At 39.6% G+C, this 24393-nt stretch overlaps 1 protein-coding gene across 1 annotated transcript in view; it reads left to right on the plus strand.

Moving 5' to 3' along the window:
- LANCL2 (LanC lantibiotic synthetase component C-like 2 (bacterial)) overlaps positions 1-24393 on the plus strand; it is a 55723-nt gene that overhangs the window by 28048 nt on the left and 3282 nt on the right. Inside the window, exons 6-8 of the mRNA XM_008578662.1 lie at positions 3177-3359; positions 20223-20399; positions 23581-23653. Of these exons, the coding sequence (XP_008576884.1) occupies positions 3177-3359; positions 20223-20399; positions 23581-23653 (433 nt within the window). The remainder of the gene's footprint in view (positions 1-3176; positions 3360-20222; positions 20400-23580; positions 23654-24393) is intronic.

Genomic DNA, 24393 nt, shown 5'->3' on the forward strand with positions numbered 1-24393 from the left:
TTTTTTTTTCTTTATTCTACAAAATCTACAAAATCACAAAGCTGGTAAGTCCAGGAGCATGGATTAGAATTTAGATATCTTCAACTGAAAAACCAATATATTCTTCTTAAAAAATGTTTTACTTCCAATTCCTTTTTTTTTTTTAACCTACTACATCATGCTGCTACTCACAAAAGGAAAATAGGAATTTCATGTCTGCACGGGACAAAACCTCCTTTTCTGGTAATTAGTTGTCTTTGTGTATTGTTGTGGAAAGTGAAACATGCAGACATTTGAGGGAAGCATCCAACTTCAAAGATAGAGAACTAAGTAAGTAGGAAAAAGAAATTCAGAGAAAACAGAAGTAATCTAGGATGCAAAAAAACTTCAAAGAAACAGTTATTAATTAATAATCAATATCCTCAGGGAAATAGGACAAGCTGTTGCATCCAAGAAATAAACACTTGAGGAACAAGAAAGAGCTCTTGAAAATTAAAAATAGGATGGCTGAATTTTTTAAAAATTTATGGAAATGGAAATCAAAGTCAAATATCTTAGAAAGCAAACAAATCAACAATGGGAGAGGAAAATATAAGAAAATAAGAGGATTAATTCAAGAGATCCAACATCTGACTAACAGGAGATCTAGTAAGAGAGAACACAAAATGGTAGGAAGGAAATTTTAAGAAAAATAATAATAACAGAATATGTTCTAAAACTAAGGGACCTGAGTTGCCATGTTGAAAAGACTTACCAAGTACCTGCACAATGAATGGGGAAAACCCAAACAAATACACATGTGCCCATCATTGAGAAAGCCGAAGACGAAGGCATAAAGAGCCAATGCTAAACACTTCAGAGAGGAAAAACAGGTGTGTGCAAAGGTTGGGAGTCAAAGTGGCATTGACTTTGCAACAGTTCTATTGAAGCTAAAAGATAAATGGAAATGCCTTCCCAGTTCTGGGTAGAAGTGATTTCCACCATTGAGTTCTTCCCAGGAATTTATCAGTTAAATATGAGGTAGAACAAAGACAATTTTAAACATCCAGTCTCAAAAAATGTAATTCCCCTGCACCCTGGCTTGGGAAGCTATGGGAGTATGGTATCTATCCAAACAGAGGAGTACACTGAGAGAGAGGAAGACATCAGCTCCAGGAAAAGGGGGCCCAGTGTGAGAGGGAGGAGAATGGAACCCCCAAGAACCATTGCACAGAGGACCTAGCAAGTAATCGATTAAGGCTGGAGTCAGAGAATGGAGCAGTACCTCCATGGGAAAAAAAAAAATCATGGTAGACTTGACTACGTGGAAAATCTTATTGAGAGACTTCTTAGGCTTTACAAATCTGTTGGTGGGTGTGACAGAGCTTAGGTAGCAGCTCAAAGAAAATGAAGCAGATGGAAACGTGAGACAGTAACTCCAGGATTTCTAAGTTATAAAAGAATATACTTGTATGTAATTTAGTTTATTTCTTATCTCAGCAACAAACAGTATTTGCATAGTCTTTCCTATAAAGAACACAGTGAATGTGGATGTAACCAAAAATGGTGATCAGAATCTAATTCTCTGGGAAGATTAGAGGAGGGAAAGTGTCCTCATCTGCCACACAGGGAGGCCCACAAGGGACATCCAAAATTAGTAATCAGGACATAGTCATGCATGGATTATTTGGGCATATTGAGGTAGTATGAAGAAAAAGCTAAAAAATAAGGAAAAGCTCAGTTGTGGCCTGGGAAGGACTACTGGCTGTTGTTCTTTGTGATAAGCTCTTTAACATTTTTTGACTTTTTAAACTGTGCAGTATCTGTACAAGTATATTTGGAAATATACTTCATGACTTGTGGTTTAAAAAAAATCTAGTACATCATCTAAGTGTGTGTCAAGAAAAACACCTAAAGATTTTCTAATAAGTAAATATTTTTTTAAAATATTGAAATAGTTTTACTTTAGTGAAGTTTAAAAACATTGGTATTCATTAAATTATCTCTTCTTCGTGCTTAACAAAATTAACTTTTTATTAAAGAAATGAGGTTTTCGGGCCAGCCCGTGGCTCACTCAGGAGAGTGTGGTGCTGGTAACACCAAGGCCATGGGTTCGGATCCCATATAGAAAATTCACACCTAAATGTATTCAAGAAAAAAAAAATGAGGTTTTCATTTTATTTTGTAGAAGAAAGTGTTATGTTGTAGGTTTTCTTTGGCTTTAATAGAATAATGAGAATTTTAAAGCAATATTTCATTTCAAAGCTATAAGTGTAATTTATATCACCTCTGGACGTCTGCTGCTAGAAACAAATGAAAATTAAATCAATGGCTGGAGACTGATTCTCTACCCCAGACGTTACCAGTAATTCAGATCTGTGTGGGCTCCCTCATGTGCCACACTGAAGACGTTTAATTATCTCACCTTGTTTTTCATGGCAATCTGTACACTAACTTGAGACTTTTTGAATGTTTTCATTTAAGTTCTCTTAAAAAACAGTGCCTCAAAGTTAGTAAATATTTTCCAAATGTGTTTTTTAGTCTTAGTCCTATAGCAAAACTTCAACACAAATTTGATAATAAATTCTAAGAGGGAACATTTAATGAGGGCCTTCAGTGAGAGCTATTACTTACTACTCACAAATTACGGGATGAAGGAATGAAGCATGCGTTTGTCTTTTTTCTCATTTGCTCTTCACAACAGCCGTAGGAGTTAAGTACTGTGATTACCCTGTTTTAGAGAGGAGGAAACTGAGCTAAATCATTTGGCTAAGTGACAAAGCCAGTAAATAGTTTCGGGAGAAGTGGGGCCCTTGACTTTTCAGGAGCCAAGAGCTACGTGGGAGGAAATTAGTATTTAAACAAAGCAAAAGCACAAAACAAAAGCCTTTATAGTCCTAGGCTCACTCCAGGTCCCGTCTAGTCTCCTTCGCTACTCTGTAGCATGGTTTACTTCAAGTCGATGGTCCTGATTTATCAGAGAAAAGATAAAATATGTTTAATACATTATAATACTAATATATTTTAGAAAGATTTCAAAAAGAGTTGAAACAGTGAAAGATTTACCTAAGTCTTAAATAACCAGATAATTGAATTAATTCTAATTTTATATTCTCCTCAGTATTCCAGGTAATTGACACTTTATTAGCCATGATACAATGGTTTTAAAAAAAAAATTCAGAAAAAATAGATTAACTTTTATTTTTGTTTGTTTAAAGCCAGCAGCAAATGTGGACCAAGAAACCTTGACAGAAATGGTGAAACCTAGTATTGATTATGTGCGCCACAAAAAATTCCGATCTGGAAATTATCCGTCATCATTAAGCAATGAAACAGATCGACTGGTCCACTGGTGCCACGGTGCCCCGGGTGTCATCCACATGCTCATGCAAGCACATAAGGTCAGTGCCTCAGTCTGTGTCACAAGCATTCAGTGGACAGAGATGCAGTTTTCGCCACCAGGTTTTCAGTTTGATTTTGGTAAGCCCATTTGATTGCACATTGAAAGCCTTTTAGAATTAATATTTTTACAAAAGAAACAGAAAGTCTCTTTATCTTACTGTTCATCACCACTGTAGTTAGTGCTGCAAGTGTATGTGTGTGTGTTTTAACAGAGTTTATGTTCATGTGCTTAAAAAAGCTAGATGACAAGATAGTGATGATTTTCATTCTAATGAGTATGAGCATCCAGTAAGGCAGAAGACAGTATTTCCACCAAAATGTTTTCTTGTCTTCACATCGTTTTATTTTCTTGCTTGAATAAACCTTTATTGCTGGATGACAATGATAATGATGATGATTGTGATGATGATGGTTAAATTTGTGTTTAAACTTGTTATTAAATTATTTACAAGAGATACATGTGGTGCTCAAATTTTTACACATCTGTTTCATTATAGGAAGATAGGCAGTGCCTTCGTTGATTAATTCTAGTAGGTTCTAGGTATATTTGGGCACAGTATTAAAAATGCTATTGATTTCTGTCCTAGACTAAGATTTATCATGTAAATTGAAAGCAAACAAAGCTGCTTTTGTGGCTTTATTTTTCATTTAGTACATTTTTATTTGTAATAGTTGATGTTTGGGATTGTTGCTCATTTATCAGTAAAAGTATATGACTTGAACAGCAATGATTCAACACAGTATCTTGTTAAAGTCTCTTAGTTTTGGAGAAATAGGTTGGATTAATGGAGCAGAATTCATATTTCTATTGAAAATCACAAAAGAACTAATATCTGAATCAATTTTATTTTCCCTATATGACTAACTATAATAAATTCTTCAGAAAAATTTTAGGGAATTATCTTTCATGATTAAGCTAATTTCCCAGAACTTTTTCATCCTCCTACAACAGTAACACCAAAAACATTCAAATAATGTAAAAGTCAGATACGGACATTCAAGAAAACAACTCAGAAAGGGATGATATTTGGTAAAAGTGAAACCCAGTGAAATATACTGTCTGAAAATCAGAAGAACTTAATGATTCACCTGCTTAACAATACCCCAGCTTTTAAATTAACTCTATTCAAATAACTGCCTCCCTTCCTAGACGTTGGGAGCAGTTGTAACTTCAGTGACATAGAGACAAGTCTGTAATGTTACAAATGTCCAACAGTAATGTGTGAGTGTACTACTGGCGGTGCAGACAGGGATGCTTCTATGTTCTAAGCAGATGGGTAACTGCTGAAAACCGAAAGCTTCTGTTAGTCAAACTCCCCATCCCCTTTCACTTCAAGGGGCATGGTACCATGGCCAGGCCTCCACTGCTGAGGCTCCCCCACCTGCGGATTGCCACCCCAGGCAGGCAGAGTGTCACCTCTCCCCCAGGGTGATGGAGATGCAAAGGATTACTCAAAGCCCATTTCTTTTGAACAGTGAGAGGCCCCGAAGGAGTTAATTTTCCAGGAACCCTCAAGAGAGAAGCATTCCTCGGAAAAATAACACCAAACTCCAGTTTTCTCTCAGTATTTATTCTCCAGGCCAGAAAATTACAGAAAAGGAACATAGGTGGTTACTAAAAGAACAGTAAGATAATTGTCATGGCAACAATCATTAGGTTTAGCTGCACCAAGGGCATCTGCCCTTGGAGCCAGCAATTTTGCTGCATTACAATTCTTTATCTACAACAGAGACTTTAGCCCAGAGAAAGTTTTTTTGTCTTTCGCAAGCTTAACATTTCTATGTGTAATTCTAAAAAGTTAGTCTGTACCTGAAACTACAGGGCCTTGAAGCTAGGCCCTGTGAAATACATTTGCTTTATAAATGTTAGTATCTTCCACAGCAGAGCACAGGGCCGGGATGCTAGCACCCTGGACTCGGTCATTAAAACCTGCTCTGTCCTCTCCATGCAGATGCTCAAGCACAAAGAAGGGAGGAATGTCAGAATCTTTGGGGGGCAGCAGGCAGCAATGGTCGCTTGAAAAAGCATGTGTAATACAGCTTTATGCCTGGGGGTAAAAAAAAATACGTCATCTTAATCGCATGAACTATGGAAAATAAGTTTAGATGAAGCCCTCCCGCCTGCGAGGTACAGAGCGTGAGCTGCACCTTGAACATGGCAAGCGCCCCTGGCGTTGGTGTCCAGCAGGGGCAGGGGCCCGGGCAGAGGGGGACGCAGCCCTGGACTGTTTCCTCTAGCCTTGTAGCTGACTTCAGTTAGGAGGGCCTGCGTTCATTAATGGTGTCTCTTAAAATTAGGTAGGAAATGCTTTTAATTTTGTGTAAGAACACGCTTTAATAGTTTCTTATCCTGTTTAATAGTTCTCATCCTGGCATATAAAGTCATAAGTTTCAAGTACGCTTGTGAAGGCATAAGATTTTCGAGTATTTGAAAAAAATATTAATATCCTTCACAAATAAAGCTATAAGTTGAGTCCAGAGTCACAAAATTTGTTTTGCTTCCCTGTAGATGCTAATCATACTTTAGTGTTTTGATAGGGTATGTGTATGAAACATGTATTATTTTCTAATTTAAAATTATGTGATATTTTAGATGATCGTTAAAAAAAATCAAGGTTTTAACAGTATTTTATGGTGTACTTGGAATTTCATTAATTGCAAATGATTTCTAACAAATTACATATGTAGACTCTGTAACTGGAAGCTATTTTGATGAGTAGTTACAGTTAGCTCTTGATTATCTGACAGTAAATTATGGGTAATGGTAGCAAATTCTACCTTCTAACCACACATTTTGAGCACTTGGGCATTAGCAGTCTGTGTGGGTTTAGCCACTTTAAACAAATGCCAACATTGGTCAAATAAAATTGTATTTGGAAAGGTAAAGATGATGCCCGAGAAAACCATATAAAAGTGATACCAGAGTGATATCTATGTAATTCTTCAGTTTTGTACTAAATGTGGGAAACAGCCATAATACCATCCCACTCCTGCGCCTACATGCCTACTCTGAAAATCCCAGAATAGTACTGCATTAGAAATGCTCCCTTGTGGCCAGCTATGTGTACACGTCAGGAACTGCTCCCATATAAATTATATCCCAAAAGCATTGGCAAGCTGGTTATTTGAAACATGGAATATCTTTGTAGGGGTGTGTATCAGAATCACCTGGAGAGATTCTTTCAAACTATACTTTCTTTCCCTCTTCCCCAAGATTTGATACCTTCCTAATTTTAAGCATATAGGTATGTTTTTCAGTTATTTCCAGTTTTTTAGCTATGAACAGCCTTGTACAGGTCTTTCTATAGACATATGTGTTCATTTCTTTTGAGTTGTATCTAGGAGTAGAATTTCTGGATCATAGGGTAGGTGTATGTTCAGTTCTATAAAAAAAACTTCCAGACCTTCCCAAATTGTTTGTTCTTTTTACATTAAATCAATAATGTAAGAAAGTTTTGATTGCTCATTGACAACACTGGTGTTAAAATCTTTTTAGTTTTAGTTATTCCGGTGGGTATTTTATTTTGTATCTTCCTGATGATTAATGATATTGAGCAGTGTTTCTTATGCTCATGGGCCATTTGTATGTCTTCCTCTGTTGAGTGGCTCTTTACATCTTGTATCCACATTGTTTTATTCTTTTTTGTCTTTTTATTATTGAGTTATAAGAATTCTTCATATGTTCTGGATAAAGTCCTTTTGTCAGATATATATTTTACAAATAATTTCTCCAGTCTGTAGTTTTTTGGTTTTTTTTTTCCTTTTTGTCTTTTTTCGTGCCCGGCAACGGATCGCAACCCTCAGTGTCGCGCCCGTACCGGACCGGGACCGGCCACAGGATCGCAACCCTCGGTGTTGCTCCCACCCCTCGCTCAGCCAGTGAGCAGCCGGTCTGTATGTGGGATCCGAACCCTCGGCGGGAGCGCCACCGCGCTTCCCAAGCGGCGCACTATAGCAGTACGCCACTGGGCCGGCCCCTCTCCAGTCTGTAGTTTACCTAATTATACTCTTTATGGTATCTTTTGATTAATAGAGTTTTTAATTTTAATAAATTCTATTTTATTAGTATTTTATTTTATGATAATTACTTTCTGTTTCTTGTATAAGAAACCTTACCTACCCCCAGGCTGTACAGATAACATTCTCCTGTAAGCTTTATGGTTTTAGATTTTACATTTAGGCCTATGATCTGTCTCAAATTAGGTTTTGTATATTACATGAAAATGAAGTTTTGTTTTCTTTTATCCATAGAGATATTTGATTGCTCTCATACCATTTATTTTTTTATTTTATTTTTTTTTTCCTTTTTGTCTTTTTTCGTGACCGGCAACGGATCGCAACCCTCAGTGTCGCGCCCGTACCGGACTGGGACCGGCAACGGGATCGCAACCCTCGGTGTTGCTCCCACACCTCACTCAGCCAGTGAGCAGCTGGTCTGTATGTGGGATCCGAACCCTCGGCGGGAGCGCTGCCGCACTTCCCAAGCGGCGCACTGTAGCAGTGCGCCACCGGGCTGGCCCTCTCATACCATTTATTGAAAAGAATTTTATTTTACTCATTTGACTGATTTGGTGCCTTTATCAAAAATCAAATGACCTAATAAGCATGAGTTTATTTTTGAATTCTGTTCTGTTCCTCTGGTCTGCAGCCATACCACCCTGAATACTCCCAATCTCGTCTGATCTATTCCATTCTTTTGACCTGTTTATCTGTCTTTATGATACGATTGTGCTGTTTTGCTTACTCTGGTTTTATTGTAAGTTTTGAAATCAGTTGATTTAAGACCTCCAACATTGTTCTTTTTCAGAGTCACTTTGAATATTCTAGGTTCTATATAAATTTTAGGATCAGCTTGTCAACTTCTAAAAATGAATCCTATTGAGATTATGAGTGACAGTGTATTGAATCTATAGATCAATATGGGCAGAATTGACATCTTAATGTTGAGTCTACCCACAAATATTGTATATCTCTCTATTTATATTTTCTTTAATTTCTGTCAGCAATGTTTTATGGTTTCTGATATGTAGATCTTGCACATCTCTTCTTAGGTATGTTATTTATTTACATTTTCCAATTATTCATTGCTAACATAAGAAATACAATTGATTTTCATATATTGACTTTATATCCTGTGACCTTGCTAAATTCACATATTAGTTTAGTAGCTTTTTGTAGATTCTTTAGTATTTTCTATGTACACACATCATTTCTGTGAATAAAGATAGTTTCACTTCTTTCCAATCACTATGCCTTTTATTTCCTTTATTTGACTTACTGCATTGGTTAAAATCAGTTCAATATTGAGTAGAAGTGGTAAGAGTAGACCTCTTAGCTTTATTCCCAATCATAAGGGGAAAATGTTAAATATTTCACCATCAAATATACTTTCTTAGATGCTCTTTATCAGACTGGGAAAGTTTTCTTCTGTTACCATTTATCATGAATGAATGTTGAATTTTGTCTTTTTTTTTTCTTTTTTGCATTTATTCAAATGCTCCTATTGTTTTGCCCCTTTATTTTGTTAAACGATCAATGTAAATTCACTGTATTTTCTTTTTTTAATTTAATTCAATTTTTAATTTTTTTATTTTTCTATTATGCATACATGTGAGATACAAAGTTGCTTTTCAGTAATTGTGTAGAATGTGTGGTGGTTAGATCAATATAGTTAGCTTATTCACCATTACAAAATGCAATCATTCTTTGTGTCCATTGACCAATTCCTCATTAGCCACCCTCCCTCTCTCGCTCCACTCCCCTTTTCCACCTCTAGTTTTCTAAAAGTTCAGTGTATTACTGTGATTGTTGTTTCTTTCCTTGTTACTCTCTCTCTTTATTGTTCATTTATTTATGGATTCAGCTCCCAGTTATGAACATGCAGTATTTCTCTTTCTTTACCTGGGTTGTTTCACTTAGGATAATTTTCTCCAGGCTCATCCATGTTGTTGCAAATGTCAGAATTTCATTTTTTTTTTTTTATGGCAGAGTAGTATTCCATTGTGTATATATACCACAATTTCCTTATCCAGTCATCCATTGATGGACATTTATGTTGGTTCCATCACCTAGCTATTGTAAATAGAGCTGCAATAAACATGGAAATGCAGGTATGCCTTCGACCTGATGTTTTCCAGTCCTCTGGATATATCCCCAGGAATGGGATTGCTGGATCATATGGAAGTTCTTTTGGTAGTTGTTTAAGGAACCTTCATACCGTTCTCTGTAGTGGCTGTACTAATTTACAGTCCCAATAACAGGGCAGGAGGGTTCCTCTCTCTCCACATCCTCACCAGCATTTGTTATTCTCTGTCTTTTTTATAATAGCCAGACTGATTGGGGTGAGGTGATATCTTGGAGTGGTTTTGATTTGCATTTCCCTGATGATTAGTGATGTTGAGCATTTTTTCATATACCTGTTGGCCATTTGTATGTATGTCTTCCTTTGAGAAATGTCTGTTCAGCAACTTTGCCCATTTTTTAATTGGATTATTTGGTTTTTTGCTGTTAAGTTGTCTGAGCCCTTTGTATATTCTGGATATTAATCCCTTGTCAGATGCATTTTTTGCAAATATTTTCTCCCATTCTGTAGGATGTCCTTTCACTCTGTTGATTGTTTCCTTTGCTTTTTAGTTTGATATAATCCCCATTTGTTTGTTGATTGTTTTTCAAAGTTAGGCCAACCTTGCAATCCTGGTATAAACTTCACTTGGACATGAGTTTTATCCTCTTTTATTAATATTGCTAGATTTAGTTTGCTAGTATTTTGTTAAACATTTTTGTGTCTCTGTTTGTAACTTTCTTATGCTGGTCACATTCATGAATTGGAAAGTGTTTCCTCCTCTTATTTTCAGCAAGATTTTATGTAAAATTGGTGTTATTTCTTGCTTAAATGTTTTTGGAAAACTTTTTTATTACAAACTTAATTTCCTTAAAAGAATTCATTTGGCGTTAGTACTATTAATTGTATTTTGCAATATATTTTCTCAGGTAATCTAAGTTGTAAATTTAATAGCACAGTGTTGTTCATAATTATGTTTTTAATGGCTACAGGGTCTATTGTGAGCTTTTTTCTCATTAGTAATTTGTGTTCTCTCTTTTCAGTCTAAATAAGGGCCTATCAGTTTTGTTGGTCTTTCAATGAAGCAACTTTTAGCCTTGTTAATTTTCTTTGGGTTTTATCTGTTCTCCAGTTCATTGATTTTTTTTTTCTCTTCTCTCTACAACTTCCTTCTACCAACTTAATTTTTTATTTATTTATTTTTTTCCTTTTTCTCTTTTTTACTGACCGGTAACGGGATCGCAACCCTCGGTGTCACGCCCATACCGGGGACCGGCAACAGGATTGCAACCCTCGGTGTTGCACCCGCACCGCACTCAGCCAGTGAGCGGGAACCGGTCTCCACATGGGATCCAAACCCTCGGCGGGAGCGCCGCCGCACTCTCAAGCAGCACACTCTCCAGTGCGCCACTGGGCCAGCCCCCTTCTACCAACTTTAGATTGACTTTGTTCTTCTTTTTATAATTTATTTACTTATTTATATTTATTGAAACATAATTGATCATACATATTTGTGGGGTACAGAGTTGAATATCTATACCTGTGTACAATGTGTGATGATCAAATCAGGATAATTGTTATATTCAGCATTATGCAATGTAATCATATTTGTGGCCCTGTACCATTTCTCCTGTGTCTGTTAAGTAAGCTAACCATGTGGTTTTTGTCCTTGATTTTGTTGATGTGGTGTATCAGATTTATTGATGTGCATATGTTGAACCATCCTTGCATCCCTGAGATGAATTCCACTTGATGATGGTATATAAATTTTTTGATATGTTGCAGTGTTCTGTTTGCTAATATTTTGTTGAGAATTTTTGTGTCTGTGATCATCAAAGATATTGGCCTATAGTTTTCTTTTTTGTTGTTGTTGTATCTGGTTTTGGTATTAGGGTGATGCTGGCCTCATGGAATAAGTTTGGGAGAATGGTCTCTGTTTTAATTTTTGGAATAGTTTGAAAAGAATTGGTATTAATTCCTCTTTAAAGGTTAGGTAGAATTCAACGGTAAAGCCATCCATTTCTCTGCTTTCTTTGTTGGGAGACTGCTAATTACTGCTTCAGTCTCACTGCTCATTTTTGATGTGTTCAAGTTTTTTATTTCTTTGTGGTTCAGTCTTGGCAGTTTGTATGTGTCCAGAAATTTATCCATTTCGTCCAGGTTTTCCAATTTATTTGCGTGTAGTTGTTTATAATATTCCCTAATGATTGTTTGTATTGCTGTGGTATTGGTTGTAATGTCTCCTTTTTCATTTCTGATTTTTGTTATTTGTGTCTTCTCTCTTTTTTTTTTTATTAGCCTAGCTAATGGTTTGTCTATTTTGTTTATCTTCTCAGAGAAACAACTTTTTCTTTCATTGATATTTCATATCATTTCTTGGGTCTCTCATTTAGTTCTACTCTGATCTTAATTATTTCTTTCCATCTACTGATTTTTGGTGTTGGATTGTTCTTGGTTTTTTTTAGTTCTTTGAGGTATAGTGTATTAGTCAGGGTTCTCCAGAGAGACAGAATCAATAGGATATGTTATAATTATATGAGAGGGATTTATTAGGGGAATTATCTCACGTGGCTATGAAGAAAAGTCCCACGATAGGCCCTCTATAAACCGGATGCAGGTAGCGTGGCTCAGTCCAAGTCCAAAGGCCTCACAACCAGGGAAGCTGATGGTGTCCTTGGTGTAAGTTCTGGAACCCAAAAGCTGAAGAGTCTCAGGCTTTGATGGCCACGGACAGGAGAGAAGAGTGTATCCCAGCTCCAGTGGATCAAGAGAGAGCTTCACCTCTTTCCTTTTCTTTTGTTCTCTCTAGACCCCCAGTGGATTGGATGGTTCCCACCCACACTGAGGGTGGGTCTTTCACACTCAGGCCACTCAGACTCTCATACTAATCTCTGCTGGAAACAGCCTCATGGACACACCTGAAAAGATTGCTTTACCAGGTTTCTCAGCATTCCTTTATCTAAATAAGTTGACATCTAGAATTAACATTCACATATAGCATTAGGTTTTTTCATTTGAAATCTTTCTATTCTTTTGATGTAAGTCTTTATTGCCGTAAATTCCGTTTTAGTATTGCTTTTGCAGTAATCCACAGGTTTTGGTGTTATGTGTCTTTATTTTCATTAGTTTCAAGAAATGTTTGATTTCCCATTTAATTTCTTCTTTGGTCATTTGGGAGCATGTTGCATAATTTCCTTGTATTTGTATAGTTTACAGAGTTTAATAGGTTATTGATTTCTAGTTTTAATTTCTTGTGGTCTGAAAAATATTTGAAATGATTTCAAGTTTTTAAAATTTTCTGAGACTTGTTTTGTGATCTAACATGTATTCTATCCTGGAGGATGTTCCAAGTGCTGATGAGAACAATGTTTATTCTTTAATTTTTGGATTAAATGTTCTGAAATCTGCAGATCCAACTGTTCTAAAGTGTAGTTTAAATCTTGTGTTTCTCTGTTGAATTGTCACCTAAATGATCTGTCCAGTGTTGAGAGAGGGGTGTTCAAGTCCCCAACTATTGTATTTGGGTTTATCTCTTTCCTTAGGTCTAATAGTTTTTGCTTTATATATCTGGGTCCTCTGATGTTGGGTCCATATATATTAATGATTGTTATGTGTTATTGCTGGATAGATCTCTTTATCTTTATCTCTTTATAGTAGACTTCTTTGTCTCTTTTTTTGGTTTTTGGTTTAAAGTCTATTTTATCTGATAGCTACTCCTGCTTGTTTTTGGTTTTCATTTGTGTGGTATATCTTTTTCCATCCCTTCACTATTAGTGTAGTGTGTATGTGTCTTTACAGGTGAGGTGAGTTTCATGTAGACAGCAATATTTGTGTCTACCTTTTTAATCCACTCAGTTGGGCTGTGTCTCTTGATTGTCCTATTTAATCCATTTACATTTAGGGTTATTATTGAAAGGTATTGTCTTATTCCTGGCATTTTATTGATTTTTGTTTGGATGTTTTAAATACCTTTTGATCCTTTCTTCTCTTTTTATTCTTTGTCTTTGGTGTTTGTTGGTTTTATGAGATGGTAAGATAAAGTTTCTTTCTCTTTCTCGTTTGCATTTTTGTTCAGCCAGTGGGTTTTGTTCTTTCTTTGTATTTATGGTAGTGATTATCATTTTTTGGATTCCAGGTGCAAAACTCCCTCGAGGATTTCTTGTAGGGCTGGTCATGTGGGTGTGAACTCCTGCAGTTTTTGTTTGTCTGGGGAATGCACTATTTCTCCCTCATTTCTGAAGGATGGTCATGCTGGGAGTATTCTTAGCTGACAGTTTTCTTCTTTCAGTATTTTGAATATATCATCCCATTTTCTTCTGGCTTGTAGGGTTTCTGTTAAGAAGTCTGCTGTTAGTCTGATAGGGACTCCCTTATAGGTGACTTGATGCTTTTCTCTTGCTTTTTTTTAAGATTCTGTCTCTGTCTTCGAGCTTTGCCATTTTGATTATAATGTGTCTCAGGGAGGACCTTTTTGGATTGAATCTGGGGATCTTTGAGCCTCTTGGATCTGAAGGATCCATATACCTACGAAGTTTTCCCCTGTTATTTCATTGAAGAGGTTTTCAATGTTCCTTTCTCCTCCCATTCTGGAACACTCATGATTCAGATGTTTGTGCTCTTAAGGTTGTCTGCTAGCTCTTTTAGATTTTGTTCTTTTTTTTTTTTTTTCTTTTTTTTGGATCTACCTGCGTTATTTTGAAAAGGCCATCTTCAACATCAGAAATTTTTTCTGCTTACTCTAACCTGCTGCTTAAACTCTCATTTGTGTTTTTTATTTTGTGAAATGAATACTTAAGCTCTAAGAGTTCTGCTACATTCTTTTTAAAGGTATTAATCTGTAAATTTCCTTCTTCAGATCCTGGGTACTTTTTCTCATTTCATTGTGTCATCTGAGTCTTCTTATATCTCACCGAGTTTCCTTAAGATTGTTGCTCCAAATTCTTTTTCCTGCTTTATGGGGTCTGATAGTTGAGAATTATTATATTCCTTGGGTGATATCACATTTTCTTCTTGTTGTTTTTTTTTTTCATATAATATAGTATCTCTATCTTGATGTCTGGTCATCTGGTAGAACAGTTGCTTCTGTTACTCTGTAGTGGACTTCAAGGAGAGAGACTTCCTCATATGTTTTATATTGATGGTTGGGTGGGCTCTTTCAGTACTGGTTTCGGGTAGACACAGTAGTATAGTCTCCGTGTGGGTACTTTGGCCATTTTCATGATGGAGTTGCATGTGAATGCTTCTGTGGCCTGGGCACTGGGGCACTTGATGATTCTTTGCTTGGGTCAATGACACTGTGTTGGTTTATTGGAGGATGTAGGCAAACTCTCAAGTTTTGGGGAGAAGCATCTGGGTGCCCTGTTGTTCTTTGGCTGGGTGGGTGACCTGGCACAGGCTTGTTGGTACCCCAGCTAGCATCCCATGACCCTGATGGATGGACTGGGGTATACGTACTCCTCAGTTTAAATGGGTGACCTTGGACTCTTTTTTTCTTTCCTCTTTCCTATAGGCAGAGGCTCTTCCTGAGTCCTTGCTTCCCTTAGTTGGGGGATGGGTTGGCAATGATTGGGAATTTTTTTCTTACTCTATTGGGGTGTCATGGGTTTTTGCACTTTCAGGGGGTTCCGTGTGTCTCTCTCCCTGGATCAAGGCAGTGTTGTGGGCTGTGTATGTACCTCCCATCCCCAAGTGTGCAACTGTGTGTGATGGTATAATTCCCCCATGGATTGGGCCACTGGTTCACAGGTCTGTGCTTGCTCACCTCTTTCCCTAGGCTCACCTGGTGACTCTCCTTCTGTCAGTGCTGTCAAGTGGTTAGCAGGCCTCTTATAAGGCAGCAGTGGCTGCTGCTGTGGCAGTGAGCTGCCCCTGTGATGGCAGTGACTGTGGCAGTGGCTGTTGTGGACCACTTGCCTGGCATTCATGTCTGTGGCATTAGTGGGGGCCAAGGTTTGCAGCTGGTGAGTTCCCCTGGTGCACTGCAGGCATCAGTCAGGTGTATGGGGGGCTGTCCATGGCTGGTGAAGTCCCTGGGCATGCCGCTGCTGATTCTTCTTTCTATAATTCTTAAAATAGAGTCTTTGGTCATTGATTTTATGCCTTTCTTTTCTTCTAGTATAAGCATCTAAAATTTTACATTTTCCTCTAAGCACTGCTTTACTTCTGTCCCCAAATATTTTATGTTTTGTTTTCATTTTCATTTTCATTTAGTTCGAAATATTTTCTGATTATCCTTACTATTTCTCTTTTGACCCATGGGTATTTAGAAGTGTGTTGTATATTTTATAGATTTTTCTAGATATCTATCTATCTATCTTTTTTTTTTTTTTGTGGCTGGCCAGTACAAGGATTGAACCCTGGACCTCAGTGTTATCACCACCACCCTCTAACCACCTGAGCCAACCCTAGATGTTGTAGTTTTGATTTATGATTTTATTCCATTTTGCCAGAAAACATATTCTGTACAATTTAAATCTTTTAAAATGTATTTAGTCTTACTTTATGGTTCATCATTTTGCCTGTCTTGGTGAATGTACCATGGGTATTGAGTATAATGTACATTCTTTAGTTGTTGGGCACCGGGTTGTATAAATGTCAATTAAGTCTGATAGCAGAAAATATAGTTCAGGTAGTCTGTGACAAGGGTAAGCAATCTTCCTGTAATGACAGAAAATAAATATTTTAGGTTTGTGGTCCATACAGTCTCTGTTGGACTACTCAATTCTGCATTGTCGCACAAAAGCAGCCATAGACAATATGTAAATGAGTGTTCATGGCTATGTTCCCAGTAACCTTTATTTACAAAATCAGACTGTGTGGGCTTGTAGTTTGCTGACCCCTATTCTGTGGCCTTACAGATTTGCTTGGTCTGTTTGTTCTCTCAGTTATGGGGAGGAGGAGTGTTATCATCTTTCAACTGTGCTATTATGGATTTATTTATTTGCTCTCTATAATTTTGCCAGTTTTTATTTCACGTACATTGAGGATCTGTTATTAGGCATTTATAATATTTATGATTGTTATGTCTTACTAATGAATTGGCTCTTTTATCATTATGAAATGTCCCTTTTATCTCTGACAATATTCTTTCTCTTGAATCTGCTTTGTCTAATATTAGTACAGCCACTCCAGCATTTTATAATTACTGTTTACATGATTCAGTGATACAGCTTTTCCATCTTTCTGCTTTCAAACTGTCTGAGTCCTTATATTTAAAGTATGTCTCTTTATAGTTGAAACTTGTACTATATCCAGTCTAATAAGCTGAGACTTTTAATTAGAATGTTTAGTTCATATATATTTAATGTAGTTATTGATACTGGTTGGATTTAGCTTTTGGTTAGGTCTTTTTCCCTCGCTCTGTTTTTCCTTTCCCGACTTTTTTTTTTTTTCCTTTTTGTCTTTTTTTACTGACCAGTAACAGGATCGCAACCCTCGGTGTTGCGCCCGCACCACACTCAGCCAGTGAGCGGGAACCGGTCTCCACATGAGATCCGAACCCTCGGCGGGAGCGCCGCTGCGCTCCCAAGCAGCGCACTCTCCAGTGCGCCACTGGGCCGGCCCATCCTTTCCCAACTTTTTATAGGGAGGTAGTAGAGATTAGTCAGGTATATTTTAGAATTCCATTTAAATTTCTCTGTTGGCTCTTTATTTATATGTTTATTCATTTACTTGTTGGTAGCTGGTCAGTACAGGGATCTGAAACCATGACCTTGGTATTACAAGGCTGTTCTCTAACCAACCAACAGAGCTAACTGGCCAGCCCTTGTTGTTGGCTCTCCAACTGTATATCTGTACATTTTTTTCAGTGGTTGCTATGCGGCTTGCAATGTACACCCCTACCTTTTTAGTCTTCTTAGAGTGAACATTTTAGCACTTCACATAAAATGTAAGAAACTAAGCATACAGTTCTGTTGACTCCAGTTTTTCACACTGTATCTGTCACGTTACATGTACAAGTGTTATAACCCCCAACATAGTGTTGTAGTTTTTGTTTTATGTAGTCATGAGTATTTTAAAGAAATTAAGACAGATAGGAAAGAGAGAGTTCTGATATTAATGTACTTATTTCCCATTTCCAGTCTTCTTCATTTCTTCCTGAAGGTACAGATTTCTATCTGCCATTGTTCCCTTCAGCCTTAGAACTTCCTTTAGCGTCTCTTGTAGTCCAGGTTTGGTGACAACAAACTGATTTTAATTTATTTTAAATTTGTCTTTATTTTACCTTCATGGTTTAAAGGTGTTTTTGCTGGATATGGAATTCTAGGTCGACAGTTCTTTTTTTTTCTTTTCAGTACTTTAAAGGTAGTATTCTATTTTCTTCTAATCTCTGTTGTTTTTGACAAGAAGTCAGTCGTTCTTTGTATTGTTCTCTGGTATGTACTGTGTTTTTTTTCCCTAGAAGCTTTCAAGATTTTCTTTTAATTTTTGGTTTTCAATAGTTTAATTATTATGTGCCTAGATATATTTGTTTGTGTTTATCCTGCTGGAGATCCTTTGAGCTGGAGATAGTTGCGCTAGTTACTATGTGTCTTTCACTACATTTGGTAAATATTTCGCCATTGTTTTCCCACAGGTCCCTGAGGCTTTTTTTTTTCTTTGTAATTCAGATTGGATAATTTTTATATATCCAGCTTCATATTCACTAATGATTTCTTCTGTCATGTCCAATCCACTATGAAGCTTACCCAGTGAATTTTCAATTTTATCTATTGATGCTTTTCCAGGTCTGGAATATTCATTTGCTTCTTTTTTCATAGTACCCTCTCTTCTGAGAGTTCCTAAGTGTTCAATGATGGTTCATATAGTCTTCTTTTCATTCTTACATATATTTTTTATAACCACCCCACATTCTTGTTTCTATTTCCAACATTTGGGCCATCTCAGAGTCGATCTACTTTGTTATAAGAACACAGCAGTTCAGAGGAGCTAGAGTGGCTTTCCTGAGGTCACACCATCAGCGGCTGTTGGGGAGGTCTCCATCCCAGCCTCGTACTGCAGATCACTCAGGTTTTCCTCTGCATGGCACTCTCTCCACAGTCTGTCACAGTGCTTCCCGGGAGGTTTACCATGTAGGAGAAGCAATATGGATAAGTAAATGGATTTTCTGGCCAAGTTATGTAGAGAAGATCGATCTATGACTGAATCTGGGAGCTGTTTCCTGTAATGCTAAATTCTTAAGTATCTCCTATGAAAAAGAGCTTTTGCTCAGAACAGGAGAGCTGTGCTGTAGTGCTGCTGCTGCTGGCGACGGAGCAGCCACGCTCTTACCAGGGGAGCAGGGACAGTGTGAAGTAAATGTGCTTTGTTTCCCTTTCAGCTCTCACGTGGCACCGGCTACCACCAGCAAGGAGGAAATCAGGTTTACTTTAGGGCTGGCCTTACTCTTCTTGTGATTTCAGGACACAGCCTCTAAAACATTTGTCTTTTCACCCATTAGCTTTGACCAAATATTTCCTTTCCAATTTTAAGAGGCTTATGATGCAAATGACAGGATGAAATATTTGCGCTGGCATGATAACGTAGAAAGAATAATGGTTAATTATAGCTAAAAAGTAGTTAGTGCTTACCATGTGCTGGGCACTATTCCAAGAGCTTCTTGTGTATTAAATCCTCACAATAAGCCACTGAGGGGAAGAAATATTATCCTTTTATAGTTGATAAAACTAAGACATAGAGATTAAGTGACTTGTCCAAGGTCACACAGATAAAAGGTGACAGAACTAAGATTCAGACTCAAGCAGTCAAACCCCAGAGCCCACATCTCAGCTGTTTTTACATCTAAGAAAGAGAGGCTTGCTTCTGACTCTGGCAGCCTGACTTCGGGAACGTTTACTCTCCCTGCTGACTCAATGTGCCTGTCCCCTCTCTCCCCTGCAAACATTGATCAAAGTCTGTGCCCTCTTTTCCCTGCAGCCTCAGAACCCTTCTTGGCAGTGACCAGGTGGTCACCCCCAACAGTCACAGTTAAGGAGATCCTGCTTGCCCCAGAGTAGATCACCCCTCATGACCTTCGTTCCCCTTCTTCACTGTCCAGAGCTCACTTGCACCAGCATGGAATGAGCCAGACAGGTGGAGATGACTAGTGACAGAGTCTGAGGACAGGACCAGGGAAACAGTAAATGAGATGTGAGGAGAAAGAGAAGAAATTTAAGAGGCTAAAACAGCCTCCTCTTGCCGGTCACTTGCCTGCACTGAGCTTTTCTGTCTCTGCGGCTCTGCTTATAGCCAACTCCGTGGAGACAGTGCCCGTAAGTCTGCGGCCCAGGCCTGCCTGCTCCTGGACTCCAGAGAGCTCTATGCACGTTTCCTTGCGGTGGATCGTGACAGACCTCGCCAGCCCTGGTAGTGCAGGTCCTGCTGCTGTGGGGGCTGACCCAGAATACTGGATATTCTTGTTTTAGTGACAGGACACTGCGGAATCATCAGTCCTTGATTGCCTTCTACAAGAGCACGAGTTTTAGAGCTGCAGGTTGTCTGTGCCAGGAAACATGGAACAGTTTATTTGTGGCAAAACATCTTACCAGAGAGATGTGGTAGCTTTAATTTTAATTTTTTAAACTAAAACCTAGAACTGCTTTTGCGAAGCTACAAATTAGGAGGAAGACAGGGGAAAGGCTGTGAGAGACTGAGATTGTAAGGTGTGAAGTCTCATATTGCTGGTGCTTTTTTGGTTTTTTGCCCCCAATGCCATTTCTGTTTTCCTAGTGTCATGCAATTTTCTAACCGGAAAGGGAAAGGATTTTGCTGACTTTTCATTCAAAACATCTTTTTAATACTGCTTTGTTTCTTCATTGCCCAGGTTTTTAAGGAGGAGAAGTACTTGAAAGAGGCCATGGAGTGCAGTGATGTGATTTGGCAGCGAGGTTTGCTACGAAAGGGCTATGGGATCTGCCACGGGACTGCTGGAAATGGCTACTCATTCCTGTCCCTTTACCACCTCACACAGGATAAAAAGTACCTCTACCGAGCTTGCAAGGTACTAATGTCTCTATCCAAGCAACTTCTGAACTCCCCAGATATGCACAAAGTCCAGAAATACAACTCCTCTCCCTTCTGTAGTCTGTTTCTCCCAACTCTGTCATTTCCTATATTTCCTCTGGCACAGCCTTGTCTCTGGCCTCTCTGTGCCATGGCATCTGTGTCTGTAAAATGGGGATAACAAATGTAAATGACTTTCCGAGGTCACACAAGTTCTGGAATCACACACACTACCTGATTAGAATAACCATCTGTAGGGCCAGCCCGTGGCTCACTAGGGAGAGTGCGGTGCTGATAACACCAAAGCCACGGGTTCAGATCCCTATGTAGGGATGGCCGGTTGCTCACTTGGGAGAGTGTGGTGCTGACAACACCAAGTCAAGGGTTAAGATCCCCTTACCGGTCATCTTTTTGGGGAAAAAAAAAAAAGAGAGAGAGAGAGAATAGCCATCTATACCATTTATTAGATTTATGATTTTGGGTACATTTCTTCTTCAAGCCTCAGTTTCTTCATTTGTAAAAAGGAAAAAAAAAAAAAATACTACCCATCTCCTTAGGATGTTCCAAAAAGAATTAATTGGGTTAATGTGCAGATCATCTGGAATTGCCCCTGCTTCGGGTCCTCAGTGGTTTCTCGTGCACCGCATAACCCATGCTGCTCCCGAGTTTACAGAGCCCTGCGCCTGGCCCTCGCCGGCCTCTGTTCCCTCATCAGGTCCTTGTAGCCCACCTCCTGGCCCACGACACGACAGCCACACCGGCCCTCTTTCTCTAGTGAACAGAGTGTGTCACACTGTTCCCATTTCGTCAAGAATGCTCTTTTCCCATGAAATTTGCATGGTGGCTCCTCGCCATTCCAATCTTAGCTTAACTGTGACATTCTCAGACAGGGCCTCTGAGATCTCCCGGGTGGAAGGGTCACTTGTCATTCCTTGAATAGTTTTGCTTGTTTCTTGCATGTGTTGCACCAGTAGAACGTGAGCTCCGTGGTCTTATTTGTCTAGGTCACCCTCCCACCCTGGTACCTAGAAGAGCCTGTGGCTCCAGGTAGAAACTTGATAAATATGCATTTGATGTGTGAAAATGAAAGGAACAAACAAGGCCTAGTGAATGTGTGCTGGGGTTTCTGTTACTACACACAGTCCACAGAGTGTGCCCACGGGCAGCGGAGGGAAGGCTGAAGTGATGTGCCTCGGGAGGCCTCCCGTGGCCCTGATAGGTAGAGGCATCATAGCTGCCACAGTCTTCATGCTTTTTGGACAACGGACATCTGCCACTATTATGAAGGCTTTTGTCAACCCAAATAGAATGGAGTCCTCGTTCGTGCCCCTAGGAAGACACACACGTCTCTGTGGCACCCGCTGTCACAGAGAAACACTGTGGAAGTACATAGAGAGGGTGGCTGACCTGGTCATGGGAGGCCAGGAAGTGACATGAGGCCAAGACCTGAAGGACAGCTAGAAATTAAGCAAAGGGGGACGAGGGAAGATTGCCTGTTTGTAGAAGAGGCGTCAGGCAGCCGGGGGACTGTGTGGAGTTGACTGTGGCTGGAGCGTGAGGGATGGGGCAGAATGGGACAGGCAGAGAGGCAGGAGCAGCTGGGTTCTGAAGGTCCCTCAGCCCTGACAGTGATCACAGCGGTGGATGACAAGTAAACATGGGGAATCTGCAAAGACTTTATGAGGGTAGGAACATGGCTGGATTTTCAAGTGGCCTGGGAAGGTGGTGTACACCCCTGATAGGGAGAGTGGCTCGTGCCAAGCCACAGAAGCACAGAGCAGCTCAGCGTGTTCCTGAAGCCCGAGCGCTTCTGCACTGTGGAATGCAAAGAGGAGTGCAGGCGACAGGCGAACTTGGACAGGCGGGCAGCGGCCTCCCTTCAGTCCGCAGTCCCTGCCTGCCCACACCTTCCAGTCACCGGGCCGGGACCCACTCTAGGCCAATTATTGAGGGACCCCCAGGTACCGGGTCAGACTCCTTTCTTAGAAAGTTGTTGTGGTCACAGTGGGAAGAAGGAGGCAGAAGCTGGTGTCCCCAAATTGCGGTTTAATAACTAATGCAAGGAATATTGATGTATAAACCAGCTCATTGGATGAGATTAAAAAGGAGAGATTTAGATTTAGAATGTAGAACCCACAGAATTTAGTGCATTTTTTCTAACCTGAAGAAGATGGAAATATCTGAATGTCTCCCTGTTGTCTGACTAAGAAAACCAGGTGCGGGCCGGCCCGTGGCTCACTCGGGAGAGTGCGGTGCTGATAACACCAAGGCCCCGGGTTCGGATCCCATATAGGGATGGCTGGTTTGCTCACTGGCTGAGCGTGGTGCTGACAACACCAAGCCAAGGGTTGAGATCCCCTTACCGGTCATCTTTTAAAAAGAAAACCAGGTGGAAGGTACATCAAACAAGCTAAAAGGGTTGGCAGATTTGGAGGCAGAAAGCAGAATAAATTTTATTTTACATGTGCTGAATTTGATAACAATTGTGTTTATTATGATACTTAGTATACAAATGACAAATTTTAGCTTAAGCAAAAAGAGAAATTTATTATAACAATACAGAAAAACCCATTGAAGAAGTGTGAGGAGAGGGGCAGGGAGCTCAGAGGAAAGAGCTGGGAGCTGGGGCCAGGGTTTCAGGAGGCAGGTGGTGGCCACGCCGCGGCTGCAGGGGGAGGAGTGGGGCGCGGCAGCTGTGGCAAGAGAAGTGGCCATGGCCAGCACATGTTGTGCTTTTAGGAGTGGGACTGAGAGGCCTGTGCCAGGGCTGAGAATCCATGTTTCCCAGCTGAGGCCAGAGAAGGTAGCCAGGGCGAGCTGCAGGTACTTGAAGGCAGTTCCATAGCTAGCGTTTTAATTCAGGATGGGGCACGTGTTTCGAGTCACTTCTGGAATTATGTGAAGGGGCAGAGGCAGCTGCCTAGGAAGGGCACAATGTGTGGCGTTGCTGGCTTTCCACTCCAGTCTTCCCTGCCACGTTTTGAGGCAGATGCCACCTTACAGACGAGAAAACCGACAGGGAGAAGTGACAGCTTGCCACTGTCCAGTCTAGAGCCCATACACAGCACTGTCGCCGGGGAACCCTCCTTCTCTGACCCTTGGTGAATTTATTGCAGTCTCGTGTGTGCCTTTTCACCCAGTGAAAGCACCTTTCCTGAAAAGAATTGTCTTCTCTTTAGTTTGCAGAGTGGTGTCTCGATTATGGAGCACATGGTTGCCGCATTCCTGATAGGCCCTATTCCCTCTTTGAAGGTAAGAGTGAGGAAAAGCTACAGAGTTAAACATTTGGGTGAGTGAAGTCAGTCCTGCTGTCTGTGGATGAGCACGATTGCATTTGATCCTTGAGCAGTGACTTCAAAACTATAAAATAATAGTGAGCCAATCAGTTTGGCTGAAAATTATATTGCGTCTCTTTACCTTACCTGTTTGTGCTCCTGAGAATGTCCTGCAAATATGCAGACAGAACACAGAAGGCTGCTGCCCAGCAGAAGGGATGATGGGTCCACGCCTCCATGCTTGGTGTGTAATACTGTGAACGTAATGTTCGTGTGTTGCAAGGAAGCTTGCATAGCTTAAATGTGTCTATAATTCAAATCACATAAAGTGTGGATTATTAATATTAGCAATTAAAAGTATTTGTAATTAGAAATATTAGTCAATAATTAGAAAAAAATAATGAGTGAATATTGAAGGACATTCTGAAGAAGATGACCAGTAACGGGAAGTTAGTAAAAGCAACAATAATTAACAGAGTTTGCTGTAGGCACAACAGATAGGATGTAATTCAGGGAAACAGGACAGAAGTCCTGCAGAAAGAGCCGGACATTTCTTATATTTATACGGGGCGGGGGGGTGAATTGGATACTTTCTAACATAAGACACAGAAATCAAAGGGCAAGTGTAAAATGGTGTTGGGATAAATTCAGGATAACTTTTAGTCTTGTTTTGTTTTTTGGCGGCTGGCCAGCATGGGCATCCACAGGTGGTGCTCT

Source organism: Galeopterus variegatus, unplaced genomic scaffold (assembly GCF_000696425.1).
Source record: "Galeopterus variegatus unplaced genomic scaffold, G_variegatus-3.0.2 Scaffold1737, whole genome shotgun sequence".
NCBI classification, from domain to species: domain Eukaryota; kingdom Metazoa; phylum Chordata; class Mammalia; order Dermoptera; family Cynocephalidae; genus Galeopterus; species Galeopterus variegatus.